Source organism: Ziziphus jujuba, chromosome 1 (assembly GCF_031755915.1).
Source record: "Ziziphus jujuba cultivar Dongzao chromosome 1, ASM3175591v1".
Classification (NCBI taxonomy): Eukaryota; Viridiplantae; Streptophyta; class Magnoliopsida; order Rosales; family Rhamnaceae; genus Ziziphus; species Ziziphus jujuba.
The window spans coordinates 8,600,407-8,613,625 of NC_083379.1; the positions used below are offsets into that span (position 1 = coordinate 8,600,407).

Consider the following 13,219-nt stretch of genomic DNA (forward strand, 5'->3'; position numbering starts at 1 on the left):
CCTTTTTTTAGTCCTTTTTTAACAAAACATTAAATTTGAATACCAAATTACATTGCAATATAACAATAACTAAGGAAGAATATAGAAAAAAGGTGGATATACTTTTCTGTTTATTTGTTTTGTGAAAAAACTGGTTGAGAGAATTAACGTTTTTGTTAATGGCAATCAAATTTGACTTTTGATTTGAATTTTCAGAACCTAAAATTTAGAAGGGTATATTCTGAATGTAATTGGCTGTTTGCAACGTGCCTTTATGTGCACCAAAGACCATCTTTTACAAGAAATTTGCTGTCGGCAAGGAAATAAATTATCAAAAACCATTCCTGGGTAACGGGTGGCGGTATGGTATCGTAAACCATTCATATGAAATACACATTATTTATTATTATTTTTATATTGAAATACACATTAATTAGGTTGTAGAGTAATACACTGTATTATTGAATATATACAATAAAAAATTGAGTTTGTTACAATGATTCCGACTTCCTTTAAGACTCAGTCTTTTGGTAGTTGAGAATGGTCGTACATAGATCATGGGATTTGTATTGCGCATGATTATTACATCTTGTATGCAACAATTAAATATTGGCATATACGAAACCATCTTGTTAGTTCCCGAAGCTTTATTATTATCATGTGTGGTAGTAGAGGAGGTTAACACGCACCGTAAAACTTTTTCCAAAAATCCAAATGGAAAAATAGAAATAAAAATAAAAATGGAAAGAAAATGATCAAGTCTGGTGGGCAATTTGACAGAGAAATAGAAAAAAGGAGAATGTTGCGCAGTAAGCGCTAAGCAGAGGGAAGGAGCTCAGGCCCAAATAGACATGGAGTGGAGAGAACGGAGGCTGTTTCCTCTACTGGGTATTTTTGCTTTATGCGCTGTTCTCTACTTGAGTTTCAACGACGACCTCTCCTTCCCAGTCCTATGGCAGCCCACCATGGGCTTTGTGGCTACGAACTCCACCCACTTCTTCATCACAGATGGCTCTGATGAAGGAGGGGTTCAATCCCCGCTTTACATTAACGGCTGGAATTCCTACTGGTTGATGGAGAAGAGCGTGTGGGGTCCATCGAGATCAATTGTTTCCAAGATGCTGAAGATGGGTTCTCAAATGGGTCTCACTGTTTGTAGGACTTGGGCTTTTAGTGATGGAGATGGTCCTATTGCTTTGCAGGTCTCCCCTGGTGTCTTCAATGAAAGAGTCTTTCGGGTTTGTAACTTCTTTTGTACAGATCTTTCTTCTTCTTTTTTTTTTTTTTTTTTTTTTTTTTGGAGGAGAAATTTTGGTCTCTGTTTTTTAGTTATTAATAATGTTTGGAAAATGGAATGCAGGGGTTGGATTATGTGATAGTTGAAGCAAGAAAACGTGGGATAAGATTGATTCTTAGTCTTGTCAATAATTTGAATGCTTTTGGTGGGAAAGCTCAGTATGTTAGATGGGCAAAAGCAGCTGGCTTTAATGTATCTACCTCAGATGATTCGTTTTTTTCACACCCAGCTATCAAAGATTACTACAAGGCTTATATTAAGGTTAGCCTAAACTTGGAACTTTGACAAGTTTGACAATTACTAGTCTCTTTGAAATTTGTATTGGTTATTTGTTCTGTTAAATAATTTAATTTAGTTTTGTGCAAAAAAATTAGTTTTGGGGAGTATAGTACAATTTTTGAAGAACAAAGAGTGTTGCAATTCTTACCATCTTTAGGAAAGTTACTGGTTCTCATTCTGGTTAAGCATAGACTTGTTACTTGGTCGAATTTATAATGTTATGCTGAACTATCTTTGAGTGGCATTTGTGATAAATGTAGAAGCTCTGTTTCTGTTTTTGCTTTTTGTCCAAATTACCCTTAGAATGAGGAAGTAGAAATATTTGGTATTATTCAAAAATGTTGATTATGCTTCTGTTTGGTATGTGTTGTACGTGTGCACTCAACAGGCTATTGTAACGAGAAAGAATTCACTTAGCAGAGTTAAATACGCCAATGAACCAGCTATATTTGCATGGGAGCTCATAAATGAGCCTAGATGTTTGTCCAATTCATCTGCCCCTGTTCTTCAGGTGAATGACCAAACTTGCTCTCATCTCTTTGTGCGTATAATCTTTTATTTGGAAAGAACATAAAAGAGGGAACACACAGATGCTATCTTACAAGAGGGAACACACAGATGCTATCTTATCTATGGTTGTTGAGCTTTTATGATAGAAATTTACCCAGAAAGGGTATCTATTAGAATACTAAAGAACTACCTTGTTTTGAGCATCTGAAAGTTCTTTATTCCTAATGCTACCAAGAATATATAACTTCCATTTTCTTTGAGACCTGTAAAGCTAATTTTCTGGAGAACAGGCATGGATCACAGAGATGGCTGCTTATATTAAGAGTCTGGATCAAAAGCATCTGGTAACCGTTGGACTTGAGGGGTTTTATGGGCCTGAAACAGCTAAACGATCCGGAGTGAATCCTGGGGAATGGGCAGCCTCACTTGGAACAGACTTCATTCAAAATTCAGCAATTAGCAACATTGATTTTGCTTCTATGCATGCTTACCCTAATAGCTGGTTAGTGAACTTGATTCCCTTATAAATGGCCGTTTACTATATAATTAACTGTTCTTTTAACAATCTCTCTACTCTTGTACGTTGTTCCTAACAAATATTCTAAACCACTTTGATGTTTATGAAAAGGATTGCTTTTCAATGTCCTATATAGTGGATAGAAGTTTATTAAAGGCTGATAAAGAGTTCTATTGAAGAGAACTGAAACATATTATTCATGATTGTGGAATTATTGTTGTAGGATCAAAGATGCTGATTTAGAAACCAAGAAGAATTTCCTTTCTCATTGGGTCGATGCTCACATAAATGATGGGGATTCTCTGCTGAAGAAACCGGTTTTGTTAACTGAAGTTGGTTTTCCTATACGCATGAATAAGCAAGAAAATGATATAAACAAATTGTTGAAGATCGTTTATGATAGAATCTCTGAGTCGGCCAACAAGGGGGAAGCCGGAGCTGGAGCCTTAATTTGGCAGCTAGTAGTGGAAGGAGTAGAGGATTATTCTGATCAGTATTCCTTCATAGCATGGGATTATCCCTCTACCTATGAATTAATCACACAACAATCGTGTAGGCTGAGAAGAATCTTCTCGCCCAGCAAAACAAAAGATGGGCATCCTTGCCGATAAATTATATGAGGAAGCTACCTGAAAATTTGATAAATGTTTTTGATATGATTTGAAGTTTTTTCAAGATGGAAAAACAGTTATTGATAGTGTTAGCTTCAGGGGCTTATATAAAGTTGTGGCGATTCTTTGTAATCAAATGCTGCATAACTGTATATAGTATTTGTTCAAATTGATAGTTGTATAACACAAGAATATATATATATATATATATATATATATATTTAATTTATTTGCTTGACAATCAATGGAGAATTTTCTTTTCCTTCCGAGTTTCATTTACTCGTTAATTTGTTTGATCTTTATATGAATTGTGTGGTATGCTTTGCGTCTGTTTTTGTCTCCCTATTTGTCCCAAAAAAAAAAAAAAAAAAAAAAAAAAAAAAAAAAAAACTATAGCATAAACTCTAAACAACAGAAACCATGCAAAAGATTTAGGAGGAAAATGGAGTTAATTAAAATGCGAAGAATAAGAATATTGCAGAGAAAAAGTAGATAAGGGGTGATTATACTGACATACTGTATATTAATCTAATAAGCCATGCAGCTACACTTGCAGCGAGACATGCATTTCTTGCAATCAGAGAGCTTTGGGGTTCCGCCTCCGCAGTCACATCTTTTAATGCAATTACGCCTTGAGCTGCCACTCCACAAGCATCTCGCCATGCAGCGTAGAATCGGCGCACAAGCTGGGCAACCAAACTTCATCTGATTCACAATGCATGTTTTGCATTCTCGACCGTCCGATGGACAACCTTTTGCCGGCGAGATCATCATCAACCACACAACCAGCAGCATCATGGGCACCACTCTAAGTGCACACAACCTCTTCTCCATCATATGTAGCTCCTTGATCACAAATACTGAGCCTTCACCAGAAGGTTTGTAATTTATAAGTCTCTAGATATGTTTCAGTGGACCACCATAACGTGTTCTTTTATGGCCACACGATGAAGATCAAACGGTGGTTGCGTTTTGAGAGAAACGAGTATCTTGGCTCTGGTTTTGCTGCCCCTTGAACTGCCTCACTTTAATGTAATTGAATGCTATGCCTTGGTTTGCTCAATTTGATCTCCATCTCGTTGTTGTATATCTTTTTGTTATTTGTGTTTCACATGTACATGTGGCAGGATAATGAATCCAATTAATCTATGTCTCAGTTGCCAAGTTTTTTTTCTTGGAAACTTTTCAATATATTATGATCTATCCTTTCCAAGTATCTGAGTAAAAGGATTAGCTCTAGACGTGTTTCTACGAACTTTTAAAACCCTTTTCAATTTTCTTGGTTAATTTTATTTTTTTATTTGTGAAAATAAATAGACTTATTTGCCAAAACTCAAAACACAAATTTGATTGCCAAATTTAAATTTGCTTAGCAAAAACATATCTAGTTGTTTGTCTTTTCAGGCATGCAAGTGGTTAGAAATTAGTATATCTTATATCAATATTTTGATAAATATGTCTTACATTAATCTGAATGTGCTAATTGTTCATTATAGAGTCTCTCCCTTTCTGAAGGTGGTTACAAACTCTACGATCAACCTTTTATTTAAGACCATAACTGGATACCGATTTGTTCGATGAACGAATTAAGGCGATACAGCAGAAAAAGGGTAAAAACGAAGAAAAAAATTTACATTCTGTGGCAATCCCACTTTCTTCCGGAACCAAAAGTAACACATCCAAATCCAGCAGGGGGGATTTGAAGCAATGAGTATAACCAAATTCTTCATATACATAAGCACTTTTACTCTCCTTCACTGAGGACTGGAACGATGAGTGGTTTCATTTGTGCAATGTACACAATAGCCCACCTAAAATGTTAAAAAAACAAAAAGATAAGCATAGTCAGAAACTGAGAAAGAAAGTGGAAAAACATAATCAAGCATAAGCTGCTACGTCAATTCTCATGAAACTGTAGTATTTAAATCCCAGCAAGCAAATCTCAATGAATTTTATGGGGCAGAAATGGGAGAGACATATGTAAGTGTTATGCTACTATTTTAAAGTATGAACATTTTTACCAGGTATGTTATCTCAAGTCCCGGGAACACCTACTTTGCAGTAAAAACATAACTAAAATTAGGGATATGATTTTGGTTGCCATAAAGTTCTCCTGTTTCAGCATGACTATTGAAAAATCATGCAACAAACAGAAACAGGTAGTTGGAGGAAGCTGATAGACTACAAATGTTTTGATGGATAATTTAGGACGTAAAAATGCATAATTAGCAATGTAGTTTCAAATTTTCCCTCGGAAAGACAAATTTCTCAATGGATATGATAGAATTTTAGAAGCAAGAGTTAGGGAACCCTTACACATTTTCGATTTTAATAGTTTAAAACATCAGCATAGGTGGAGTTTCTAGAATTGCAACAGGGAGCTTAAAAGTATACTTTCCTCTGGTAATGGACGAAGATTTTAACTAAAACTTTGTAATGTTGATCAAGATGCTGGAGCAAATGAGAAAATTCACTAATATCAAGAACATTTCTAATGAAAAATTAAAGTACTGTATCACCTAATTGTGAGCAGAAAATATGAAAGTGAAAAGGAAAAAAAAAAGAAAAAAGAAAAAGAAAAAAAAAAAAAAGGTATTCAGCAGCATTAAAGTAAAATATTTCATTGAATTCTTGTTTTATCTTTCTCTTCTCAAGTGGTATCATTGAAAAAGAAAAGTGGCTCGAATGAGGACATTGCAACTAAGGAGAATAATTCAAATAAACAACAGCATGGCAGAGAACTCACATCAACCAGGTGCATACGACTGCTGTGACAACCAATGTTAGATGGAACCTGCAAAGGAAGAAACTTAGATTAGCCCTATTAAGATTTTCAAAGAATTCTGAATTGTGGAAGATGCAGCGAATTTACCAACTCAATCATTCAAACAAATTTAAGATGTAACTACAAGATGTTGAATGAACCTCAAACTTAGCAAGGCCCATTTCTCATCCATGCCAATATCAACAACATCAGATGCAAGGACCATAGTATATCATCAGCAACATTCACATTATACCTAACTGGATGAACACATTATTTTGACAACAGATACATAGAAAGTTATCAAAAAAATAAAACTAAAACATATAACCACCATGGACAAAAGAATTCAAACCAACAATAGAGACATAATGAGGAAAGCTTAAGAGGATAAAAGCCCAATGGATACAAGGATTTCTGTTTTTTCATGTCTAAGACAAAAATTCACATGCCAAAACTAAGATTTTAAACGTGCAGACTTTTGACATGTCTCAAAATAGTTCTGATTAGCGCAATATGATCATATTGGGTTAAAATGTCCACACTCTGCAAATCCATCATCAAGCTACGAAAGTAGAACATCTTAAGTCACTACCTACAATGCTTGAAAAATCAAACTCTTCTCTCAACATTAAGTTCTATTGGCAGGTCCTAATCTCTAATATGAGTCCATGACATCAATCCTCATCATCAATTTCTTTATTCATTCTGCATAACGCTATTAACAATAAAACTCAACGCCCACAAAATTCCATGACACACTAAAACGCGCTCAATTTTACAGTAAAAATGGGTTTCACAAATTTAGCACCCATGAGCAATCTGACCACTGCTAACCATTTTGGATAATATCATAGCGCATCTAAATAACTTCTGATTGTTAATCGAATCAATTTTTAAAAAAAAAAAAAAAAAAAAAAGAAATATAAGGAATGCAGGACGTACAAATGAGTAGATGGACCGCCACTGCAGCAGATTCTAACGAAAAGGGAAGCAATTATGCCCACTGCTGCAAATATAAGAGTTGTGACCACAAAACCCATAGCGCTTTGTATCTGATTAACAAAACCCAGAACCCAGAACCCAGAATTATCTGATCTGCAAATCCCAGTTTCTGCTATCGAATCCAAATTAGAGTTTTACCCTGGACTATATGCTTGTTCTTCTTCTCTTCGTTGATGATGAGAGTTAGTTTTCCGTCCGTTTTTGCTGTATGTGATGCAAATTCGAGTAAGATTCCTTCGCCAATCACAACTTACCACGTCAACTTTTTTTTTTTTTCAAATAAAAAAAATTCCATCATATGGCATTTAGAACAGGGCGGATCCATTTGTTTGAATGGGCCCAATCAGTTAGCCACAATATGGCCTCCTGATTTAGCATTTCCTTGTTGGATTGGAGGATTGACTTACACGTAGGACATACATTTCTAAATACATACGTAAGAGACTGTATACAATAACTCATTAGGTTTTTTAGCGGTTAAATAAATCCATATCTGTATCTTTTATCCCTTTTTCTTGTCAATCAATAATATGATGCTACTTTAAAATAATTAAAAAAAAATTAATGATGTTATATTCTAGTACTGATAGGATTAAATATAGGGGGGGAAAAAAAAAAAATTGTACCGAAGATCTCCATCATCATCGATCCATTCAACCATGGACAAATTGATGACTTTAAAATGGACTGCAAAGTTCAGAAACCATTCAATCTTATTAAGTGTTTATCCCATTGGAAACGGTCCAGTGTGGAAGTCCATTCCACTAATATCCCAAAAGAATATATTACTTTTTCGGTATTTGACTCCCAATGCAATAAAAAGTTATTTTGGTGGGACCCATATAGGTATGAAAATTCAGTGGTACTGGAAGATTTGTCAGTTGGAGCACATGGAGTCCAAAATTTGGGACAAATATTAATGGTTTTAGTTAGCTAATATACTGTTGAGTCAGCAACCTAACTTAGTAATAACTTAGTCTTGGGAGTTTCACATTGGAGCCACTATTTTTTCTCTTTAGTACCATTGGTGCATAAGAAATCCATTGGGAATATCACTAAACTAATTATATATATATATATATATATATATATATATATATTATGGCATTGAACATTTGGACACCAGAAAATTAATTAGACGAATTTCATGTGAATTAAATGTGAGATTTCATATTTTCATTATTCATATAACATTATTCAATTAAGAATATTATAATATTAACCAAAGCATGCACGTAGTACTGTTGATTTTGAAGAAAAAATTAAAACATTGGGTTATCAATTTAATTTCTACACATATGTGACAGTAAAATGTTATTTATCATAACTAATGATCCTATCACATCTATATCAATATTCAATTGACGTAACAACAAAAATATTATTATTTTTAAATTTTTTTTTTATTATTGAATGAGTGTAATGTTTTGATCCCATAACCGCGTAGGCATATAAAATAAGCTAACTTCATGTTATAATCTAATTAATTACGTGCTGAATTTGGCGAACTTATCATTTTTATTTTTATAAATGTAGTCGACTCCACACATTAATTGACAACCAATGACCTGTCCTTTTAACAACAACCAAAAAAAAACCACTGACCTGTCCATATCTATTTCATGGAGATTGCACTTTCCACCTTTTTCCAACCACATAAAATGCATGACTACTGAGAAGATAGAAAGAGGAAAACAACAAGAAAGAGATAAGAGTTCAAACAATGGAGGATTATGACACCAAGAATCAAATGCATGCCATATTTCTGGTCTTGGGTTCATTAAGTTACTGTTATTTCTTGGTCACAAAAATTCCAAAAGGCATAATAAGGGTCATATCTCTCTTGCCTATCTTCTACCTTTTTTCCATTCTTCCTTGGTATTTCTCTTCAGCTTCCGCTAGAGGAATTTCATCTTTCTTCATCACATGGATCACTTCCTTCAAACTCCTACTCTTTTCCTTCGACAAAGGGACTTTAATCTACCCCCAAAACCCCATAGATTTCTTCATGGTAGCGGTTTTTCCATTCAAAATGAAAGAAAAACTACCACCTCCAAACCCACTTCTAGCCTCACCAACTCTCACAAAACTATTAGGATTTGCACTACCAATAGTATTCCTCCTCAGCTTCTACATCTATGGAGAAAATAAGCTTGACACATCAAATTTTACCCTATTTCTGTGCGGTTTAGCCATGCTTTCCGTACTTTTCATGGTTTTCTTTATAAATGGTGAAACTTTGGCTCGGTATGAGCTAGTCCAGCTTTTCAATAAACCATATTTAGCTACTTCTCTGCAAGACTTCTGGGGAAGAAGATGGAACCGAATGTCTTCAAATATTTTGAGGCAAACTATATATGACCCGACCCGACATAGCTTGATGGGTACCATCGGAGTTGGCCCGGCAAAAGTATTGGCCACGATCACAACGTTGGTAGTGTCTGGAATTATGCATGAGATGGTGTTTTATTACATTACATGTGGTATGAAACCCACGTGGGAAGTCACGTGGCTGTTTGTGCTCCATGGGATATGCATGGTCTTGGAGAGTGGATTGAAGCGGTTGGGTCGGGTTATGGGTTGGCCTGCGGTGAACCCGGTAGTCTCAATTGTCTGTACGGTTGGGTTTGCCTGTCTTACTTCTTATTGGTTGCTGGTTTTGCCAGTTTGGAGAAGCCAACAGAAAGAGTGCGGATCGGGATCATATATTAATAGATAGCTGAAAATGGGGAATTTTCATATCATAAGCATTTATTGATGCTCATGATTTTTGTGTTTTTTCTTTCCTTTTTTTGGTAATGAAGATGATTTTTGTGTTTTAGGTATAATAAGTTGGGGAAAAAATTATTAGACCATTTTGTAAAGGAGATATAAATTATCATGACCCTGACCACCCACTGGCAATAATAATACAGCAGCGGCCTGATTTGCATTGAAACTCATTTGTACTTTTTGCATATTCCAACTACACAAGGAGTTAATAAATCAAAAACTAAAGAATCTGCCGGTAGAGAGTGAGGCAAAAAAAGAAAAAAAAAAAGAAAAAGAAAAAGATGAAGATGTAGCAAGCAAATTATCTATAAATATCCCAATAGATTGGCCATTACCAAACCTCCAAACACAACCTCGCTCCAAGATACCACAGCCCCATAATAAACCACTTCATAGATATGAAGGTTTTGATCCCTTTTAGCTTTCATCAAAGAAGTATGAGGAAAATATCTACATTTTATAACTTGACAAGCTAAACTAGAAGGGTTCTTAATTAACTGCCAACACTGTTTAGCTAGAAGAGCCAAATTAAAATATTCCATATATCTAAACCCCATGCCACAGAAATCTTTAGGTTGACAAGCTACTCCCAACTCTTCCAATAAATTTCTTTTCGACCGCACACGTTACCTCACCAAAATTTAGCCATTAGATTATTAAAATTTCGAATCAAGCATTTTGAAATTTTAAAACAATTCATCGAATAAGTTGGAATATATTACATTACAGCCTTTAATAAAAACCTCCTTCTCTATTCGAGATATTAATTTCTACTTCCAACCCATTAATTTCTTTCAAATGTGATCCTTTAACGCCCAAAAATGCCTTGTCTTATTTTACCAACAAAAGTTGGTAACCCTAAATGACGATCATCACTTTTTCCATCAAGAATTTGAAACAAATTTTGAACCATCTCTTTCACCTCCAAAGGAGTATTAGGACTTAAAAGAAGCAAACATTTTTTGTAAGTTAATTCTTTGTCCTAAAGCAGCTTCATATTTTTCCAACATATCTTTAATAGTACCACATTCCACTGCACCAGCTTTAGCAAATAAAATACTGTCATCAGTAAATAAAACACTATTTGTAAACACTATAATGCTTTACCTTTTGATTTCATCGTTCATCTTTTAAAATTTCTTTTCATTCAATTATAATATACTCATATTATTTCCTCAATCCGTGGGCAATTCATGATCATAATTAACTAATAATTAAGTTGTACACATATTCAAGTACATATGGTACTTATTAACCAAAAAAAAAAAAAAGGTACGTATTATTTGGGCAATTAAGCTCATGATTTTTGAAGCTACAAAAATGAGGTGAGGAAGAATATTTGATCATATTGATATGAAAATGTGGAAAAGATTAAATGCAATTCAACTTTTGAGCTGTACTGCAATTTTTATATACTACTTGATTGTGATCACCATGTACATGTACTTTGACCTATACTATTGGTTTAGCTTTGACTATTTCTAATACTCCTTCAATGGAAGATCTAATCTCTGAACTTCCTGCCCTTTCTCATACAGCTCTCCCTTTTCGTTTTCATTCATAATTTTTATAAATATTTATATGTTTGTATATGTCTTCTTTTCCTTCGATTCGCATAGAGAATCGTTTTGACACGGAGCTTTATTTATATATATATATATATATATATATTTGTATTAAAGACTATGTCCCCTCTTTTTGAGGCAGGTGACATATTCTACGGTACTTCTAATTAAATTTTGCCAAATTTGAAGATTATTTGGCTTTAGCTATGGCTCTCTCTGTTAGTATGTACTTGAATGTTCAGACGAATATCTTTTAGATAATTCTTTAAGTGTATGTAAGAGACAGAGAGAGACCATAAAGCAAGAACTTGATTAACCAGGGAGACAAAATAATAAGAACTTGATAATTCTGGTTGTTTCATCATGTTTATGATCACCATATTAAGAAATATTCTTGTAATATATGTAATAAATGCCTTTAGTTGACTTTTTCTTTTCACTGTAGGTCATATCCCATTGTCAATGGATCACGTTTTCTTAGCCTTAGAAATAGGATTGATTGATTACTGTATATGTCTATATATGCTGTACATTATTCACTGGAAAAAGACAGAAAATTAGTCAACCAAAGTCTCTCTTTTTCATTCTCCATACACTCTTTTTTTTCCCACACCATGTACTTCAAATTTTACCTCTACTGCAACTGGTTTAGTTTGATAATTTCTGATAGTCCTTCCATGACAAATCTTATCTCTTCACTTACTGATCCTTTCTTCGTCTCTCCTTATTCGTTTTCATAATTTTGATATATATGTATATATGTTTGTATATCTCTTCTTCTCCTTCGATCCACATAGGTTTCTAGCAACGGTCCTCCGAAATTGATCACTTTGACACAAACAGAGCTTATATATATATATATATATATATATGATAATTGATCTTGTGTGAACTATTTTCCAATTTGTCTTGGAAAACATTATGACGTGGGTAATAATAATAAGTTGCTCATTAATTAATCCATTTAGGTAGAAAATATTTATGGTTTTTGATATCAAAAACCTAATATGAAAAATTGAACTCTTTATAGGATACTATTTAAATTTATATGGAATTATATAGGTCTCAGTTTTTAATATCCATATCAACATGTTTCTAGAATAATATGAAAGATAGTTTCTAGGATAATATTTATATATATATATATATATATATATTTTTTTTTTTTGTGTCAAAGATTCTGTCACTGTCTTTGATGCTGGTGATATATTCTATGGTACTTCTAATTAAATTTTGTAAAACTTGCAAAAGGTCTTAATTCAATAAACTCTGCTTTTTTGTTAGCTATTACTTGAGTGTTTGTTCAATAAATTGTGCTTTTTTATTAGCTATTACTCTAGGTGTTTGTATAAAATCATTTTATTAATGTTAAAGTATTTGTTTCCTAGTTGGACTGGGTTGTCTGCAAGGTGTATTTAAAACACAAAAATTCATGGTATAATATTCCATCCCGGATGAGACAAAATTGATCTATAAAAAAAATGAGCTCTGTTATACTGCATACATCCATATGCAAATGTTTATGCATCCGAGCCAATGGCAGATGTTTATGTATATGAGCCAATGGCAAGTTTGATACTCCTATAGGAACCTATTCATATGGCAAGTTTGATACTCGTACAATTATTGTTTGCTTTTTCTTAAAAAAACAAAAACAAATCTCATTATAAAAGTATATATGATCTTAAACTAATAAATAACTCACCATATAAAAAAAAACGAATTTCTATAAACCCCACAGAAAGCAGTTCATATGGCAAGTTTGATACTCCTACAATTATGGTTTGTTTTAAAAAATCTAATTATAAAAATATATATGATCTTAGACTAATAAATAACTCACTGTATAAAAAAAAAAAAAAAACAAAAACAAATTCTATGTTTATGGGATAGTTCCCTTATGGTGCCACCTTAATCAAT

General features: G+C 33.6%; 3 protein-coding genes across 3 annotated transcripts; 1 reads left to right on the forward strand and 2 right to left on the reverse strand.

Annotated features, from left to right (window-relative positions):
* The first annotated feature begins 102 nt into the window (after window positions 1-102).
* LOC107414868 (mannan endo-1,4-beta-mannosidase 6) lies at window positions 103-3,422 on the forward strand. Its single transcript, XM_016023074.4, has 5 exons — window positions 103-1,217; window positions 1,340-1,537; window positions 1,944-2,066; window positions 2,356-2,567; window positions 2,806-3,422. Exons 1-5 carry the CDS (start codon window positions 831-833, stop codon window positions 3,191-3,193), a joined length of 1,308 nt encoding a protein of 435 aa, XP_015878560.3. The 5' UTR covers window positions 103-830; the 3' UTR covers window positions 3,194-3,422.
* A 201-nt stretch (window positions 3,423-3,623) lies between these two features.
* LOC107414952 (uncharacterized) lies at window positions 3,624-4,226 on the reverse strand. The gene has a single exon (XM_016023175.4). The coding sequence runs from the start codon at window positions 4,028-4,030 to the stop codon at window positions 3,722-3,724; it is 309 nt and encodes a 102-aa protein (XP_015878661.3). The 5' UTR covers window positions 4,031-4,226; the 3' UTR covers window positions 3,624-3,721.
* Window positions 4,227-4,624: 398 nt separating this feature from the next.
* On the reverse strand, window positions 4,625-7,192 carry LOC107414944 (V-type proton ATPase subunit e1). The gene is made up of 3 exons (XM_016023164.4): window positions 6,903-7,192; window positions 5,940-5,987; window positions 4,625-5,004 (listed from the first exon to the last, which is right to left on the reverse strand). Exons 1-3 carry the CDS (start codon window positions 6,998-7,000, stop codon window positions 4,938-4,940), a joined length of 213 nt encoding a protein of 70 aa, XP_015878650.1. The 5' UTR covers window positions 7,001-7,192; the 3' UTR covers window positions 4,625-4,937.
* Between the last annotated feature and the right edge of the window lie 6,027 nt (window positions 7,193-13,219).